Source organism: Propithecus coquereli, unplaced genomic scaffold, assembly GCF_000956105.1.
Source record: "Propithecus coquereli isolate 6110/MARCELLA unplaced genomic scaffold, Pcoq_1.0 Scaffold507, whole genome shotgun sequence".
Classification (NCBI taxonomy): domain Eukaryota; kingdom Metazoa; phylum Chordata; class Mammalia; order Primates; family Indriidae; genus Propithecus; species Propithecus coquereli.
This window is the reverse complement of record NW_012150919.1, coordinates 1,045,069-1,065,497: the sequence shown is the minus strand read 5'-3', so window position 1 is coordinate 1,065,497 and position 20,429 is coordinate 1,045,069. Positions and strand designations below refer to the sequence as shown.

The 20,429-nt window shown below is 38.7% G+C and overlaps 1 protein-coding gene across 1 annotated transcript in view; it reads right to left on the bottom strand.

The window, feature by feature from the left end:
* ADAMTSL3 (ADAMTS-like 3) overlaps positions 1–20,429 on the bottom strand; it is a 291,707-nt gene that overhangs the window by 173,202 nt on the left and 98,076 nt on the right. Inside the window, exon 5 of the mRNA XM_012656530.1 lies at positions 10,909–10,954. Coding sequence (XP_012511984.1) covers positions 10,909–10,954 — 46 coding nt within the window. The remainder of the gene's footprint in view (positions 1–10,908; positions 10,955–20,429) is intronic.

Sequence of the window (20,429 nt, the reverse complement as noted above, 5' to 3'; positions counted from 1 at the left end):
GAGAGGGGGAAACGTGGGAGGGAGGATGAGAGGAAGGAAGAAGAGGAAGAAAAAGCAGAGGATGTGACTACCACAACCAGCAGATGACAACTAGCACCATTCAGGAACCATCCTGGAAACAGGGGTCTCCTTTCCCTCCTAAAACCATGGGGATGTGTAGCACATGTGGACAACTTATGGAGAGGAGCCAAGACAGGGAGAGATTATCTAATAAAACAAGCATTTTTATGCAAGGCGGACTATTACCTAAGAGACTATTTATATAATAGCATTGGACCAAGCTTTAATTTGGATTAGACATTTAGTTAATTCTTCCTCCAACCCCATGACCAGCAAGTAAGGACTCGGAGAAATACTAACAGGTCATTAAATATGAAATGTCCAATTTTCTTAAGTACTAAGTACTAAGTACTAAGTACAGCTGATATCTCTGACATTTCACCTTGACACTTCTTGTTTTTATCTTTTTTTTTAATTGCGAAGGCACATCCTCATTCCTTCAAATGTACATTTTGGCTTTGTGATTATCTTTCAGATTTTTTTTTTAGAGCAATTTTTGTGAAACCATGGCTAAGTCAAATATTTGTGTTATTTTCAAACATGAGTTCCATCTTGGAACCAATGCTGTGCAGACAACCTGAAATATCAACAGAGAGTTTGGGAAGGATGTGGCTAATGAATGCACAATACATCGATGGTTTAAGAAGTTCAGTTCTTGTGATTTTAATCTTGAAAATGAGCCAGGTGGGTGACCTGAGACCAAGGTGTATAATGATAAGCTGAAATCTGTAGTGGAAGCAAATCCATCTCAACCCGCCCATGAATTAGCAGCAAGGTCTGACATTACTATTCCAATAATACTGGACCATTTGAAACAAATCAGCAAGGTAAAGAAGCTCGATAGATGGGTTACACATGAATTAAAGGAGAGTTAGAAGAGAAATCGTCTCGAAGCTTGTCTTTCTTTGTTGTCAAGACATAAAGACGAATCATTTCTACGCTGTATTGTTACTTGTGATGAAAAATGGATTCTTTTGACAATCCAAGTGTTTGGCACAATGGTTGGATAAAGATGAAGTGCTGAAACACAACCCAAAACCGAATATTCATTAAAAAAAGCTAATGGTGTGTGTTTGGTGATCCAGCGCTGGTATTATCCACTGCAGCTTCATGAAACCTGGTCAATCAATGACAACAGATGTCTACTGGAACCAGTCGGATGACATGATGAGGATGCTTGCGATTAAGCAGCCGAGACTGGTCAACAGAGACAGGCCAATCCTCTTGCAAGACAACGCCCAACCGCATGTTGCACAAACAACGCTGCTCGAACTACAGAGGCTGGACCTGGAAACTCTCTGTCATCTACCATATTCACCAGACCTTGCACTAACTGACCACCACTTCTTCCAGGCTTTGGACCAATTCTCACAAGGAAAAATATTCAATTCTCAACAAGCTGTGGAAAACGCCTTTCACGATTTCATTGTTACTCACTCTCCAGACTTCTTTGCTGCTGGCATAAACAAGCTACTATTAAGATGGCAAAATAGTTGGTGTGCGCCTGTAGTCACCTACTCGGGAGGCTAAGGCAGGAGGATTGCTTGAGCCCAGGAGTTTGAGGTTGCAGTGAGCTAGGCTGATGGCCATGGCACTTTAGCCTGGGCAACAGAAAGAGACTCTCTCAAAAAAAAAAAAAAAAAAAAGATGACAAAACTGTGTCAACAGTTTAGGTGCATACTTTGATTAATTGTCCTGCTTCTTGTTTGAGATATAATAAACTAAACTTTTGATTTAAAATTGTACATTTTATATTTAATGGCCTAATTTGTTATAAGCAAATTTAAAAATTTTATTTTTATCTTCATATACAAGCTGCAGCATGAGTTAAGTTTTGTGATTCTTTTATACAACAAATAATAAAATTTCTGGCATAAAAATGAATTATTGTAGGTGGTCCTTGTAAGCCAGAGTGAACAAATAAGGAGTTATGAAAAAGTGAAATCGCAGATGGTTTTAAAGGATGGTGCAATGCAAACAGGCCAGGACGATGGGAAACAACATGAGCAAAACAGCAGAACTAGGTTCAGTGTCTATTCTATGAGGGACAGCACACAGCCCTGTCCAGCACGGGTAGAAGTTGGGAGTTGAATGAGAGAGAAACCTTATCTGAAGAAGACCCCAGAATGCACGTGAGAAGAATTAAAAGTGAAGACCCACACTGGGGAGTGACATAGAACAGGTGGCATTTTAGGGAGGCTAGTGTGATTGCAGGATAGCCTGGAGGTCTGGAGACAGACGGGAGAGGAGGAGGCTCTTGCCCAGAATAAGAACAATGGCAATGCGAGGGCAGAAAAGAGCACTTCCAAGAGAAATGCTGAAAGAACAACCGTCGGAAATTAGCCATTCTTAGAAGGTACGAAGGACACAAGGGCCATATCAAATACAGCTTCTGGAAAGTCATCTGGGAGTTCAGGGAGCTCCCTGTGGAGAGTTACCCAGGCTCCCTCTGTGCCCCTATAAAAATGTGTTCATGCTGCACAAACACTCTTATCAAATTGCGATATACTTATTTTAAAAATTATTTTCCGTTTGCCTGTTCTGGCCTTGCCTTTAATCTTATAAACCCTGGTATGAAAACACATGATTAGTCAGTGAATTCAGGTATGTGTGACTTCTCTTGGAAACCCCCACTTGCTCTGATACAGCCCTGATAAGGATAAATCTTTATCAAGGCCCCGGTGCCCAGCCCTGGCTGTAAGGGTACGAGCCGAGCACTGATCAGAGGATCATGTCTGAAGACAGCAGTCACCAGGGAGCCACAGCACTGCACACAAACAAGTTCTGTTCCCTAATCCTTCAGGTCCAGAGCCCAGAGCTCCTTCTGCCCAGACAAAATGAAGCCAGGGAGAGCCACCGAGCCAGCGTCTGATTTCTCCGGGAAGGCGCTGTGGTCCCTGTGTCCTGCTTGCCCCTTCCTCTCCTGTGGTTTGACGCACGCTCTCCTGCTCACCAGCGTGGGATTCCTTCAGCCGAGGGCTCGAGGGCTCGAGTGCATGCCCCTAGCACATCCGGACTTCGTAACAAAAGAACACCTGATCTTTTCTTGAGTGCTGGATTTGAGGAGGGCAGAATTCTGAAATGCAGCTGCCAGAGTCTGTCCTCATTAACCCAGACCCTCCCCCATGCCGCGGCTTCACCCCCGGCTGCTGGAGCAGAATGAGTGATGGGCATGGAGGATTTCGTTTCACTGCCTGCCCTCAGTTGCCTCTCTCTTTCAGTTTGCTCCCTGATCTTTTCTGACCCTGGTCTCTTGCCCTCTGTGAATATTCAGAAGGTCTGTGCGACTGTTCCAGGGCTGGAGTTTCTACAACAGTATCTAAAAGTATAATGTTTCTCCAATTTCATGGGCAACTCACATGCTCATGTGTTGCTGAAAGCTACCATGCTTTAGTTACTGCTGCCTGGAATGCGATTTCATTATCTCACAAAGCCTGTGACTTCTATACTCCTTTCTAAGAGGGAGGATGGTGTTGTAAAGTGGTTAAGCTCACGCTCTCTGGAGCCTGGCTGTCTGGGGTTAAATTCAGCTCCGTGATCTTGGGCAGGTTACTTAAATCTCCTCCTCCACAAAAGAGGAAAATAACACCTACTTCATAGGGACATTGTGAGGATGGTATTAGTTTATTTGTGAAAAGGTACTTAGGACAATGCCTGGCATTCAGGTAGCATTTAATAAGTGTAAGCTATTCTTATTATTATTTATTCTGGTTAAGAGTTAGGAAGTGGATACCCATAGACTACATGACATGCCCATGGTCCCAAGAATGAGAGTCTGAGCCTTCAGACATTCCCGTGGAGGAGTAGAAGTTTTAGCAATCTCTGGAATATAATCCAATGCTAGGTTTCCAGGGCTCACTGGTACTGCCTCTCCTTTTCCATACAGCAGACTTCCCCAGTAGAAACTGAGTTTGGCCGTTGATGGTGACATCTCTTGCATGGGACTGAAAGATCTTACAATCCCATTAGATAGGGCTCTTAGGTCCCCGGAAGTGTAGGTGTGGGCATCCTTGAATCAGGAAGCTAGCGTCCCTCAAAAGAGCTCATTTTAGAATCACTACAGGCAGCTTCCTTCAAAAGAGTGAGCGACCAGCCCCATTTCCAGGGAAAAGGGAATCCACTGACTGTGGACTAGAGTGTCCAGTCTTCAGTAAGGACATTGCATGGCAGTGAGAAGCAACAGCACTGATCAGAACTCAGTCCTCTCTCCACTGGAGGTAGGATGCTAACTGGTTCCCACTCCTGCTCTTGAGGCTACCTTGGGGGATGGAGAGGTGGAGATTTTGAATCCCCAATTAATAAATAAGGAAGCAGCTCAAGTAGTTACACAAAAGAAAGATGTGACCATATTCATACCCTGAGTTCATTGTGCTTGTATTCACTTATGGCACTTGACATCTTCGCAACGTTTCTATGGTGTATTGAGGAATACACCTGTGTATCTCTCCTGTACAGAAACAGACTCTTACAGATCATCACTGACGCAGTCTGGGCTGCATTTATCCACCTCTGGTCATGCACACCTGCAGACACTGCAGCACATGGAGACAGATGAGTGCTCTGAATGCTACCATTACCAACGCTCCCTTGTGTCCTAATTACGGAATTTTGTTGGAAATCCTGAGTTTGCAATAGCAAGCATAGCAACTGATGGTATATTCTTATGAAATCCCTAAGTACTCTCTAAGGATTCTCACTCTGAGAGCTAAAAAAGAGTAGTGTTTACATTATCATCCTTCATTCCCCCAAGTATCTATTTCTCACTAGCCTAGAGGTGATAAAGATTTCTGCAGTATCCTCCCAGAAAGGCCATCAGTCAGAGACCACAGGTAACCCTCAAGGCCCATGGAACTTCAGGGGTATCATATCTTCACTCAAGTATACCAAAGTCCTAACCATTGCACCTAACGTGCACCAATTTTAGTTGATTACATTTTATCTCTATACAGTGTGGCATAATTCTTACTACTAGTCCCCTCTAACACTTGTATTGACAATAGGGACCTTTTTGGAATTAGCTAGGGTGATACACACACAGGGAAATTCTAGAATGAAATCCCAAAATGTAACACCTTTATCTGTGGTTTAAAATGAATTTCCTTAAATGGTTTTTTACACAGTATTATCAGAGAGTACACTGTTCTGAAATTTGTTCTTGAATGACTGCAAGAAAACTGCCAGACGGATTTGCCTTAGAAAACTTTAGCCTTCTCATTGCACTGGGCAGAACAGTGCCCTGCCTCAGCCCCCAAAATGTCCACAGCCTAATCCCCGGAACTTGTGAATGTGTGACCTTACATGGCAAAAGGGACTTTGCACATATAACTAAAGTTAAGGACCTTGAGATGGAGAAATGATCTGGGAAACCACTGTGGGAGAACACTGCCCAGCTGTGGTCACAGGAAGGTTTGACGATAGAAAAATGGTGAGAGGGCTGCAACGCTGATGGCTTTGAAGACTGGAGAAGGAGCCACGAGCCAAGGCATGTGCGTAGCCTCTGGAAGCTGGAGCAGACAAGGAACAGATTTTCTCCTAGGCCTCCAGAATGAACATGGCCCTGTCAACATGTTAATTTTAGCCCAGGAGACTCATGTCGCAAATTTGACCTCACAAACTGTAAGATAATAAATTTGTGTTGTTTTAAGCCACTAAATTTGTAGTAATTTGTTACAGCAGCAATGAAAACACTAATGCATCTATGAAAAAGATGGTCAATCTAAAAGCTTCGTGGATAAAACTCTCAGGTTGCTAATGCATCCAGCCTGTTTAAACCTCCCTGTTCAAAAGGAAGGCGGGACTATGTCTGCACTTAACTTTGCGCTCAGGTCACTCTCTCCGTCCTGCATGCCCTGTACGGACTGCTAGCTCAGTTAATTCAGGACTCATACACAAGTGTGTTCTCAATTCCTCGGACTTTGTCCTGTCACAGGCGATGTGAAACCATTTGCTTAGTGCCCCCAAATTCCTCGGAGGACGTAGCTGACACAAATCCAGTTACCTCTGGGCTAAATGATATTGGAGTTTGATTGCCCAATAAATAAGCATCCCTTTTTCCTACTCAAGTTTGGAACCAGCGGAGAAATAAAGATAAAAACATCAGCTTCATAGCTGATAAAGAAGGACCATACATGTGGCTCCCGCTCCGCAGTCAAAAGGTCCTGCAAACACCGCCTGCTTTCCACTCCCCTAGACTAGGCCTCAGGGGGCTGCCCACCAAGAAAAAGTTTTGTCCGTAGATTAAAAAAACCCTTACCTACGACTGCTGTCTCACACTAGCCCAGGACACAGAAGGAAGAAAGAGGGACAAAGCCTCAGTAAGTGAACTTTTAAAATAAATTAGTTACAGTCAATTGAGAAAAGTGGATTAAAAAATCAATTAAATCTCATTTAAATGAGATGTCCCAATTCTCAGAATTTCCTTTTCATTCCTGCCATTTTGATTTGGGTATATATCACTAACAAGGGCAATTTATTTTTTATTTTTAACAGACATGTAATAACTGTACATGTTTAGGGGGCACAATGTGATGTTTCAGCACATGCATACATTGTGTGATGATCATATCAGAATAATTAGTGTATCCATTGCCTCAAACATTTATCATTTCTTTGTAGTGGGAACATTCAAAATTCTCTCTTCTGGTTAATTGAGATATATCAATACGATACCTTACTGTTGACTACAGTCACCCTACCATGCAATAGAACACCAAAACTTATTCTTCCTTTCTAGTTGCAATTTTGTACCCTTTGACCAACCTCCCACATTCCCCACCTCCCCCGGTCCTGCCCAGTCTCTAGTGACCACTGTTCTATTGACAACTTCTGTGAGAGCAACCTTTTTAGAATCCACATATGAATGAACTCGTGCGGTATTTGTCATTCTGTTCCTGGCTTATTTCACTTAACATAATATCCCACAGATTCATCCATGTTTTTGCAAATGACAGGATTTCATTCTTTTTATGGCTGATTAGTATTTCACTGCATATATATACCACATTTTCTTTATCCATTCATCCATTTTTGGGCACAGGTTGATTCCATACCTTGGCTATTGTGAACAGTGCTGCAATAAATATGGGAGTACAGATGTCTCTTTGACATACTCCATTTCCTTTGGGTATATACCCAGTAGTGAGATTGCAGGATCATATGGTAAATCTATTTCTAATATTTTGAAGAACTTCCATAATGTTTTCCGTAATGACTGTATTAATTTATATTCCCACCGACAGTGTGTAAGCGTTCCCTTTTCTCCACACCTTCACCGATACCTTCAGGAATAGATTATTGCCCTCCCTTGGGGTGAATTCTGACTCTATTAGTTCCCATGAAAGCCGGTTGTTAAAAAGAGCCTGGCACCTCACCCTCCACCCCTGTCTCTCTGGTCATGTGATCTCTACCCATGCCAACTCCCTTTGTCTTCTGCCATGAGAGGAAGCAGTTTGAGGTTCTCACCAGAAGCAGATGCCCAATATTGAACTTCCGAGTCACCAGAAGTATGAGCCAAATAAACCTTTTTTCTTTATAAATTGCTCAGGCTCAGGCATTCCTCTGTAGCAACACAAAATGGACTGAGACAGGGTATGTATTAAAACCTTCTATACCTAATTTGCTGACAGGAACATTGAATTTTGTCAAATGCTTTTTCTGCATGTATTGAAATGATCGTATGGTTTTTGTCCTTCTATTAATGTGATATATCACATTTATTGATTTGCATATGTTAAATCATCCTTGCATTCCTGATAGATAAAAATCTACTCCTGCTATTAATTGTTTCCCGGTTGTTTTGTAGAATCTCTGTTCTTTTCTTCCTCCTCCTCTTGTTGTTTACCTTTGTGGTTTGGTAGTATTCTGTGGTGCTAAGCTTTGATTCCTTTCTCTCTTTTGTGTACCTGTTGTAATTTCTTTCTTTGTGATTATCATGAGCCTAATATATAGAATCTTGTAATTATAATAGACAATTTTAAGCTGATAACAACTTAACTTTGGTTGCATAAAAATATTCTAGGCTTATGCTCTCCCCCTAATTTACATCTTTATATATTATGTGTTCCTTAATAGGTAATTGTAGCTGTAGTTATTTTTGACCACTTGGGCTATTAACCTTCATACTAGAGGTTTGAAAGATTTATATGACACCATTACAGTACTGGAGTATTCTGAGTTTGATTATGAGTTTACCTCTACTAGTGAGTTGTACCCTTTCACATGTTTTCATGATAGCAATTATCATCCTCCTTTTGCTTCCAGTTATAGCATTCCCTTAAGCATTTCTTGTAAGGCCGGTCTAGTGGTACTGAATTCCCTCAGCTTTTGCTTGTCTGAGAAAGACTTTATTTTTCCTTCATTTCTGAAGAATAGCTCTGGTGGGTATATTATTCTTGGCTAACAATTTTTTTTTTTGAACAATATGAATATATCATCTAATTCTTTCCCCACCCGCAGAGTTTCTACTGAGAAATCTGCTGATAGTCTAATAGATATTCCCTTATATGTGACTTGACATTTTTTCTCTTGCTGCTTTTAAAATTCTCTCTTTGTCTTTGATTTCTCACAGTTTGCTTCTAATGTGCTTTCGAGAGGACCTTTTTGAATTGAATCTGTTTGGAAACCTTTGAGCTTCCTAGATTTGGATGTTTATCTCCCTCAAAAGTTGGGAAGTTCTCAGCTATTATTTAGTTAAATATGTTTTCTGTGCCCTTCTCCATCTCTTCACTTTTTTGGTAATCTAGTAATGTGAATATCTGTTCACTTAATGGTATCTCATGGGTCCTGTAGGCTTTCTTTGTTCTTTTTAATTCTTATTTCTTTTTTCCCTCTGATTGAGTTATTTCAAAAGACTTGTGTTCAAGTTCAGAAATTCTTTCTTCTGCTTGATCTAACTGTTGTTGAAGCTCTTAACTGTATTTTTACTTCATTCTTTAAATTCTTCAGCTCCAAGATTTCTGTTTGATTTTTTAATGACATTTATCTCTTTATTGAATTTCTCCTTCAGCTCATGAATTTGTTTCCTGATTTCATTGAATTTTTTTGTATGTACATTCTTGTATCTCCCTGAGTTTCCTTAAGATCATTATTTTGATTTCCTTTTCAGACATTTTATAAATTTCCTTTTCTCATGTTCCTTTAAAGGTGTCATGTTTCCTTGCTTTTTCATGTGTACCTATATTGATATTGCATATCTGGTGGATCAGTCAACATCTTCTGATTTTATGAAGTAGCTTTTGTAGGGAAGGACTTTTTCCTGTCGATGGGTCTTAGTGTGGCAGTTGGGTAGTGTGCACTGACTTTGGTTCTGGTTGGATGCAGTAGTGCAGTCTCCGTGCAGTTTCTTCAGCTATAATCCATGTCAGTGATAGTACAAGTGCCTCAGTGGCCTAGGCTACAGAAGTTTGTGGCAGTGTTGGTACAGCTTTGCTAGAAGAGGGGCCACCAGGCTGGTTCTGAGACTGGGGGAACATGTGTAAGGTAGGTCACCACCATGGGCTTGGCTTCTCTGCTGTGCAGGACCACCTGTTCCTTGGAGGGCAGGGTGCTGCATGAGCTCAGGTGCCAGAATCATGGCTGTTTCACTGCGCCTAGACTCCAAGTGGTTGGGGTTACGGTGCTGCAGCCACCTGTGTGAGCATGGTGGAATGACAGCAGAGGTTTGTGGATGGAGAGATGCAATGGTTACTGCCCCCCAGAATAGACAGCATTCTAGCAGCAGCTCCAGTTTCAAGATGGTGCCGTGCTGTAACAGTTTGGATCATGGGGGGTGGAGGTGCACAGCATGGGCTTCTACTCTAGAGCAGTACAGATGTGGGACTCCAGGCAGCTCCCCAAACTGGGCTCAGCACCTGTGAGGACGGCAAGCACTCTCCTGTAGTAAGGATTGCAGGTGTCTGTGGTGGTAATGGAGGCTGTTGGGAGTCTCCTGCTTACCTTTCCTTAAAAAGGGATGTCCTCCTGGCTCTGAGCTAATCCTGGCAGGGGAGACGGTGTGGCAGAGGCCCGGTGCTTTGCTTCCCTCTCTACGCTGCCATCCTGAGTTTCTGTGCTGCCACTCCCTTGATGTACTCCAGTGCTCTCCTTCAGTCACTCTAGTCGAATTGTAGTTACTTACTTGTTGCTTTGGTCCTTTTTCGTGGGCACCTCTAGTTAGCCATCTTGCTGACGTCCAGGAAATGTTTTGAGTGGAAAATACAATGAGTTCTTTCTGATGTTTATTTTGCATTTTCAAATTTGTAAAGCAAAATATTTGAATTTGGGTTTTTAGTGTTGACTGATGTAGAATAAGAGTAAGGTTTTATAAATCCTTCCTTCTGTGTGATTTCCTGAGAGGTCACCTGTAGAATTCCTTGATATATTTTGCAGTAGGTGTGATGTGTGGTTTTGAGTGGTAGAAATAGCACTAAACCAGTTCATGTCTGTACTCTTCCTGTGTGACCTTCGAAAAATAAATTTATCTCTCTCAGCCTCAGTCCCCTCATTTGCAAAAGAGAAATAATCACACCACATTGGCTTGGAGACAGACAGTGTGAAGGTCAGGTGAGATACTGGATATAATAGCATTTTGAACTTTGAAGGAGCTTTCAGGTATTATGTACTGCTTCTGTGAATTCAGAAATTATGAAATACTTATGAAATTAGATCATAAATGTGAAAAGGCCTAAAAAGGTAATGTAAATGGAAGGTATTAAATATATAAAACTTGTTATCAATTAAAGAAGTATTCAAATTTTCCACAAAGGGTATATAAAGAGACCATCAGTTTTACAATACACATTATATGTAATACTATAAACTTAAAACTTGAATATATTGTATTGGACTATATGTTTTTATTATAGGACTTACATGATTGCTGCATGTCTTATAGCGAATATTCTGCCCTTCACAATTCCTAAAGGAAGAAAGAAAGAAGAAAGAAACAAGAAAATAATGATTTCATAGAAGAGGTAAGCATTAAAAAAAAAAAAAGAAAAAGCAAACACAAGGCACTGGTTCCCTGTAAAATGGTTACTAGTGCATATTATCTCAAAGATTCAAAGTTTAAATTCTAAGAAACTAACTTTCATGCATCAGGGAGCCAAAAAGTCTCATGGAAGTATCTCATTAAATAGAAAGTGAATTCTTTAGTTCATTAATGTAATAACATTAGTCACATGCAATTCTTACCTCAGGGTCCATATAACCAATGGAAGTAATGCATAATGTGTGCATATGTATATTTTTTTACATGAGGAAGAAGGAAAAATTACAGGCAGAAGCATTTGTGTAGCATGTCTCCATCGGGGAATTTTTTTTCTTTACTTACTGAAGCAACCCAAGTTAGCTGGACATTCACAGCACTCCTTCTCTAAATTGTACAACGGTCTCTGTTAGAAATCTGTTTGAGGCAATGCTTTTATTTCATTTCATTCATTGACTTTACCAAATGGATGCTACGATATAGGGTTGGGGCAGCTTTGTTGGGATGCCAATACTGATAGGTTTGAGAATTCTCCATGGATGACCACCACATAACCTGTCCTCCCCTCCAGCCGCTAGCTCTGGGAGCCTGCCACTCACTTTCTAGGCAGATTTTTTCCTTTGGGAGGGAGGTCAGCATTCCATTCAGCAAGTACTTTCCTCACTCCATTGCTTGCTGCTCTATATTTTACACAAACTTGGTAAAGATATCTGATCAATTCATGGCAACTTTCCCAATTTTTCGATGAAGTTACATATTTTTCCCTTTATGTTTTCCTTGTCAATTCTATGGCAAATTTGGAGCAAGGAAAGCTAAACACAGGCTTAAATCATCATCTGGAATTAAAAGTCAAAAGATACTATCTCAATTGTTTTAAAAATATTTATTCCTGTGAGAATAGAAAAATTTTTAAAGTAGATCTTAGAAGATTATGTTTTGCTGGTATGGTTTAAATATGAGCCCATGTGAAATGATTTATACAGTCAACCATTTAAAACTCATTGCATGTACTTTCTGATTATTCTGTTTATGTTGATAACTAAAGGACTAAGTGAAAACCAGTCACATGCCAAGAAGTACAGAGGTAGAAAATCAGTCGTCCAAAATCCCATCACCAAGAATTTTACTCTCTTGGCATTTAATCTTCCAGTGTTTCTGCCATGATTTATTTAGAGTTGAAACTCATACTGTTAACTCATCTTCGCATTTGTGTTAATCTAATATTATAAGCATTTTCCCATTTCATTGATAATTCTTCGGAGAATCTGTTTTAATGCTTACACAATAGTACATTATACAGACATTACTTTTTATAGTTTAGAATTTAAAATTGTTTGAATTGTGGCAAAATATACATAACATAAAAGTTACCATACTAACCATTTTTAAGTGTACAGTTCTGTATTTGTTAACTACATTCACATTGCTGTGCAGACATTACCTTTTGTGGATATGTTGCTTCTTTTGTTCCCTACTTTTAAATTTTAGATACAGTAAAAGTCACTTTGGGGTGTATATAATTTTATGAGTTTTGACAAACCCATACAGTTGTGTAATCACTCCCACAGTCAGTATTTGGAACAGTTCTGTCACTCCCCAAAACACCCTCATATTGCCCCCTTGCAGTCAACCTCTCCCTACCCTCAGCTCCTGGAAACCACGGATTTGTTTTCTGACCTTATATTAATAATTTTGCCTTTTCCAAAATGTCACATAAATGGAATCATGCCATATGTAGTTTTTTGAGACTCTTTTTAGCACAACATATTTGAAATTCATTCTTCTTATTGCACGTATCAGTAGTTTGCTCCCTTTTCACTGCTGAGTAGTAGTCTACTGTATGTATGTACAGCAGTTTGTTTATTCATTCACCAGCTAGATATCTGAGTTGTTTTCAGTTTTTGGCAATTATGAAAAAAATCCTAAACATACACATACAGGGTTTGTGCTAACTTTTTCATTTTTCTTGTGCTAATACCTAGAAGTGGGATCACTAACTCTGCTTTTTTATATAATATAAAAATTATTTGCTAAACATCTTTGTTTTCATTTTTGTTCATACTTAGAATACATATCTAGAAGTGGATAACAAATCCTAGTCCTTTTATAATATGAATTTTTCATGTATGAGTTTTTAACTCTTGGCTGGTTAAGTATTATTTCATTGGTTGGATATACGGCTGGCTTATTATCAAGCCTTTGTGTTTCACACAGGAGAGGCAGCGTGGCAAGATATTGCATCACTTTTTACATGATCCTTTTTCCTCAAAAGTGTAGACACACTTCACTGACCTCTGAAATTTAGACTTGCAAAGCAGAAGTCTGATTTTTATTCTTTTGTTCATGTGCTTTATTGTTCTGCCTGGAAGTTTACAGTTGGTTTTTTTTTTGTTTTTTTTTTTTTGGTCAGTATTTGAAATAAAAGATAAGTTATAGTCAGGATGTACCTAGTGGTGTGCTTCTTTTCATCAACTTGTACTGAAAATGACGAGCCCTTTTGAATGGAATATTCACAGTTTTTTATTTATAGTGGTGCTGATTATCCTCAGACTACGATTTTTGATTATTGCTCTTGTTCCAGAAATGCCTGTAATTCTGAAGCTGGAGCTCCCTATCGCTACACCGATTATTTCTTTATTGATATATTCATTATTTTTTCTTATATAAATCTCATTTCTTTGACTTTTGCTTGTGTTTCTAAGAAATCTCCTACAGAGATTTCTTCACATGACTGATTTTACTTTACTGTAGTTATTATTTCATTTTATTGTGGCTGGTATATACTTTTTTAGGCAGGGTCTTGCTCTGTCACCCTGGGTAGAGTGTAGTGGCATCATTGTAGCTCACAGCAACCTCAAATTCCTGGGCTCAAGCCATCCTCCTGCTTCAGCCTCCTGAGTAGTTAGGACTACAGGTGCAGGCCACCACACCTGGCTAATTTTTGTAGTTTTGGTAGATACAGAGTTTCACTCTTGGACTCGAACTCCTGAGCTCAAGTGATCCTCCTGCTTGGGCCTCCCAAAGTGCTAGGATTACAGGTGTGAGCCATCACGCCCAGTCCACTGGTATTCTACTTAATGTCAGTACTTATTTTCACTCGTAATTATTTGCAGTCCTTCTCGACCTCACCCTCCTCCATTTACATTTCATACCACCCTCACCTTACACTTCCTGTTCCAATTGCAACATGTACCCTGGTCTCCTCACATCTTGTGTTTTCTGGGAGGTGCAATCCCTAATTGGACTTAGATGGCTTTGGGAGAAAGAAGTTTTGGAGTGAAAAGAACAGCATTATAGCTGCCTCCAAAGGCATTACCTAAACCGTAGTTACATTGTGTACAATGAGCTGCTCCTTCCCGATTTGTGATTTACAACATCCTCCCAGATTATCACTATGGGCTGACCATTTCTTAATATTTTGTAACACTATGTGCCCATTTTTTGATTTGTCATAGGTATAGTACTCTGAAATTTCTTAAAATCTTGGTGAGACTACATAAAATTTTGAACATTTAAGAAGAACCAAACTCTGAGGCTGGCAGGAAAACTGTATTGGGTGGAGAAGTCTTTCTCTTGGTCAAAGGGAAATGACTCCATTCTACTGGGAAGCAACAGCTATGCCTGTGGACAAGGTCATTCACTTACATGACTTACTCAATTTTGCTTTTTATATGTGGATAAAAGAAAATAAATAATAGGAAAAGTGAAAGGGTAATCGAAATTACTCTGCTTATTTTGGAAAAGCCCCAATTGAGGAAAGCCACTAATAGATTAAGCTTTTTGTACCATACTGACTTACAGCCCTAAAAGGCTTTAGATTCTAATTTCAAAGGGGCAGGCAAATTAGACAGACACAGCGTAAGAAAGTATTAGAATTGACAGAAATACTGGAATGCAATAACTGCTGAAACTTACCAAGAATGGTATTTTCTTTAAAAATGTTTTAGAACTTCAAAAATAATTTTTCAGAGCACTTTTAGTGATGTTTAATTTTATCCATTTAAATTAAAAAAAAATTTCTGTAAAAAGAAATTTAAAACTAAAATGTAAGAAAAGAATATATTAGTCAAAGGTATGTTATTGCTGTGTCCCAGGCCCATAATATAGACCATATAGCCATGGTCTACACCCCACTGCCACCTGCTGTGTCCTGATTGCAACCTGAGTGTCCAGGAGTTGCTGACTTGCATCTCGAGTGCTGAGCCTGAAAATCTAAGCCGAAAAGGTAAGTGTGTCTCCACTACAAGTCCCACTACAACAGCAGCAAAGTGATATGGAAAAGAGGGCATTTGATTTCATGAATTCTCAAATCAAAGCATAACACCATTCTGGACCCATTCCTCCTTCAACAACATCTTATAGTGAACCCACTGTGTACCGGGATGTGGATATGAAGATGCAGAGAGATTTTCTCAATTTCCTTTGTAAGTCGGTAGCAAGGGTTCTTTTTAACCCAACCACCTCATTGCCGTTTTTACCATTCTATTCTACTTTGCCCCGTCTAACACACAGTAACCTCTCACCAGCCTTCACAGATGTGACACACTTTGGTTACAATTTAGTATGAAAGTGAATGACTCCTTCATGAAACAGGCATAATATAAAATGCAAGTTATTTTAAAGTTCACGACATTGGAATCCTAATTCTCCAAGCAGGAACCTGCCAGCTTACTCTGGAAATAATTCCTTTGGCCCAATGCATCTGAACAGCAGAAATATGACTTACCAGTTTTTAATTTCATTCTAATTAGTATATGCAAGAGCTAATGGTTATTGAGAGTATATGAAAATTCAAGAACAGCATTTCACAATTATGTTATTTTCTACCCATTACAACATTCATAACACCCTGAAATTACAGATTTTTGAAGTCATAAATTTATGTATATATAAAAAACATATGTTGATGCCACATGAGGATATATTAAAACATTAATACAATTTCCCTGGAGTTTATAGCACTATAATTTATTATATTCATTTGATGATATATTGATTCAAATACTAATGTCATAAAGACTGAGAAGTATGTGTTTTGAAGCATAAAAATGTATTAATTTTGAAAATAGTAGTTAACTTAAACCCGTGTTTCCTATGGTTGGCACTTAACTAGAATATTAAGTTACAAATTTCCGCAAGAGAAAGAAACATTCGGGCTGGTGTATGGTTTGCAGCACGAAAGAACTAAGTATTTAAAGTAATCAAATTCTGAAATAACTTTATCCACAAAGAAATAAATGAGTAAAATAGCTATATTTTTCCCTTTCCTTAAATTGTGAATTTAAAGGAGCACATTGATAAAAAAAGAAGTCACTGAAATGCTTTCTAAAGCTTTGGGATGGCTTTTAGTTGGGTTTTATATGTAATCACCTCCATATTCCTCTTCCAAGAAAAACGGACCACAAGCATTCAATATTTATGAAGACTTAATAATTCTCTGAGGCTGTTCAAGGATAAGGAGACTTGATCAGCTTTCCAAGGGAAGAAGATTTCCTTCTTAAAAATCTCAGAGTACTTCTAAAATGACAGTGAAAGTTCTTAATACGGAAGTGGGTCAGGAACGATTAAAGTTTGTGGCTGCCTAAAAGGTGGGGAGCAGGAATGAGTGAATTATTAAACAATCTACTACCCTTCTTTAGAATTAATCTAACTTCATTTTTATGCAAAAAAACGATGTTACTATCCTTATTTCTTAGACACGAAACAAGTGGCTGTGCCACAGGCCTGCCTCCACGCCAGGAACCACGCTGGGAAAGGACAGGCACCGCCACGCACTTAGCTCACTGTAGACACCACGGAACATATCACTCTCTCACTTAACATAGGGTGTTTCCTAGTCTCAGATATTTGTTCAAATTTAGATGAGGTCAGAGAGCTGGGAAATTTGGAGATCCTCCAGACTAAAAGCAAATTTTGGAATATAGGCTAAGACTTGTGCATAAGTAGACTAAAGAAAACTATGTAAGTCCTAAGAAATGAAAAAATTAAGCAAGTAACTAGGTCAGAAATGGGAGCAGTAACTGAGTAAATAGTACCATATTGTACATAACCTTCTGCAGCTTGAGTTTTTTTTTATCTGAACACTGTTTCTGAGAATATCCATGTAGATCAATGTCACTCTAATTCCTTCATGTTTATAGATCTGTAGTAATCCAATTTATAAATGCACCACAATTTATTTCTCAATTATTTTTATCCTTCTTTGGTCAATTTTCCCAAATGCTGAACGATTTAGGTTGGTTCCAAATTTTAAAACCATACCCACAGTTATACAATGAACAATCTTACAATGTCACTTCCGGCACATTTGCACTCATTTCTCCGGAATATATACCCGAGTGGGGTTATTCTATTGCAGGTATTTATAGCTTCACTGTTCCTAAATATTGGCAAATTGCTCTCTAAAGTGGACTTACCAATTATCACCCTCACTACTAGGGCAGGAAAGTTCTCAGTTTTACATCTATGTCAATATTTGGCATTTTTAAACTTTGAAATTTTTTTCCAGTCTCACTTCACATTCTTTGCATTTTTTGTTAGTGAAGTTAATATTTTCACTTGTTTTTGACTACGCAGGCTCCCCTTCTGTGAATTTCCTGTTCATATTCTTTTCTCATTTTTCTTTTTTTCTTTTTTTTTGAGACAGAGTCTCACTCTTTTGCCCGGGCTAGAGTGCCATGGCGTCGGCCTAGCTCACAGCAACCTCAAACTCCTAGGCTCAAGCAATCCTTCTGCCTCAGCCTCACGAGTAGCTGGGACTACAGGCATGTGCCACCATGCCCGGCTAATTTTTTCTATATATTTTTAATTGTCTGATTAATTTCTTTCTATTTTTAGTAGAGACGGGGTCTCGCTCTGGCTCAGGCTGGTTTCAAATTCCTGAGCTCAAACAATCCTCCCGCCTCGGCCTCCCAGAGTGCTAGGATTACAGGTGTGAGTCACCACACCCGGCCTCATTTTTCTACTAGATTCTTTTTCCTCTTATTTTATTGGTATTTGGGAGTTATTTAAATATTTCAAATACTAGTCCTTTATTGGTCATTGTCAAGATTTTCTGCCAGTCTATGGAGTGTCTTTTCTTTAGGTTTATAGCATATTTTTATTATACCAAAGTGTCTCTTTTTTGTACTTAAATGTATCGATATTTTCCTTTGTAACTTAGACACTTTGTATTTCAGTTAAGAAATATTTTACTATCTAGAAATCATAAAGATATTCTCATATAAATTTTTTCTAAATGTTTCCAAACTTTGCTTTTTATAAGTAGACTTTAATGTACTTGGAATCTGCTCTTTATACGGATTGAAATGTTCTAATATTTTTCCCTCGCATACCAATAGCCATACCAAGGCCCAGGTACTGAATATCTACCTTTCCTCCGCTGATCTGAAATGGCACTCACAGAGTATCTTGAACTCCCTTATGTGCATATTTCTGTTTCTGGACTCTCGATTTTGCTACATTTGCTATTCATGTCCATGCCACTACTATAGTTAAATGAAAACATTTTGCTGTCTGAGGAAGTCCCCTATTTTGTTCTCTTTCAAAGTAGTTTCCTTACCTTTGCATTTCCATATGATTCCTAGGAATTGGAATTATACTTAATTTAAAGAGGAGGGAACAATTGGTCTGTTTATGATATCGAGGCTTCCTATTTATGAACGTGTAATTCCCTGTGCTGGTATGTGGCTTTTTCCCCTAATCCATCTGCTTAGTAAGTGTATGTACCTCAGAGGTCCTGCCTTTCTATTAGAGTTGCAGTTCCCACGTTGTGACTTGGCATACACTCAAGCCTTGATCTCCTGTGATTATGAAGGAATTAAAACTCAACAGCCTGAGTTCTAGAGACCATCCAATCCCATCCCCATCACCAGGACAGGCACAGAATCAGCTATGCATTTGCTGGTCTGGCATTCAGTTTCCTATTTACTTTTTGGCTTTGTGGATTTCCCTTAATTTCTTATATGTCCAACTTTACTTTAAAAAAAAGTATGTCCTATTTTACCCGGCATTTCTAGTTTTTAAAAAACGAAGTTAAATCTTTCATTTAAAAATAATTGTAAATCATGTGCATTTGTAAGAAATGATGAAAAGAGATGCCACATACCCTTTACCCAGTTTCCCTCAATGTAACATCTTGCAAAACTGTAGTGTAATAACACAACCAGGATATTGACACCAATACAGTTAACATACAGAATATTTCTGTCATCACAAGGATCCCATGAGCTACCTGTTATAGCTGCACATCCTTCCCTCCCACCCCACTTCTTCCTTAACACTTGGAAACTACTAATATGTTCTCCATTTCCATAATTTTTGTCATTTCAAGAATATTATATAAGTAGAATCCTATGGTAAGCAAGTTTTGGAGATTGGTTTTCCTTTTTTTTTAACATCATCATAATTCTCTGGAGATTCATCAAGGTTGTTGCATGTAGCAATGGCTTGCTTCTTTTTGCTGTTGTGTAGTAAAGCTGCCATACACATTTATGTATAGGTTTTTATGTGGACTAGTCTTTATTTCTCTGAGATAAATGCCCAGGATTGCAATTGCTGAGTTGTATTGTAGTTAGTTGCATGCTTATTTTTTTAAGAAATTGTCTGTTTTCCAGAATTGCTATGCCGTTTTACATTCCTGTCACCAGTGTATGAGTGATACAGCTTCTCTGCATCCTTTCCAGCATTGCATGATGTCAACTTGCTTATTTTTAATGATTATGATAGCTATGTAATGATATCTCATTGTGGTTTTAATTCGCATTTCCTTAATAGCTAGTAGTGTTGAATATCGTTTCATGTGCTTATTTGCCATCTGTGTATTCTCTTCGGTAAAATATCAGTTCGTATCTTTTGTCCATTTTCTCATTAGATCGTTTTTTAATTGTTGATTTTTGAGTTCTTAATATAGATACTAGTCCTTTGTCAGATACGTTGTTTGCAAATATTTTCTCCCATTGATCTATGAGTGAATCCCTCTGCTACCACCGTTGTTTTCATTACTCTAGCTATGTAAGTCTTGATATCCAGTAAACTGATTCCTCCTACTATATTCTTTTTAAATTTTTAAATGACAGATAAAATATTTTTCTATTTATCATATACAACATGATGTTTTGAAGTATATGTATACGTATGTATCATATACATTGTGTAAATACGATGTATATGTATTTATCATGTACATTGTGGGATGACTAAATCAACCTAATTAACATATATTACCTCAAATAGTTATAATTTTTGTGGTGAGAACACGTAACATCCACTCTCTTAGCATTTTTCAAGAATACAACATATTGTTATTAACTATAGTTACCATGTTGTTCGATAGATCTTGATCTTAGACCTCTTACCTAACTGAAATTCTGTATCCTTCGACCAACATCTCCCCAAATCCCCCTTC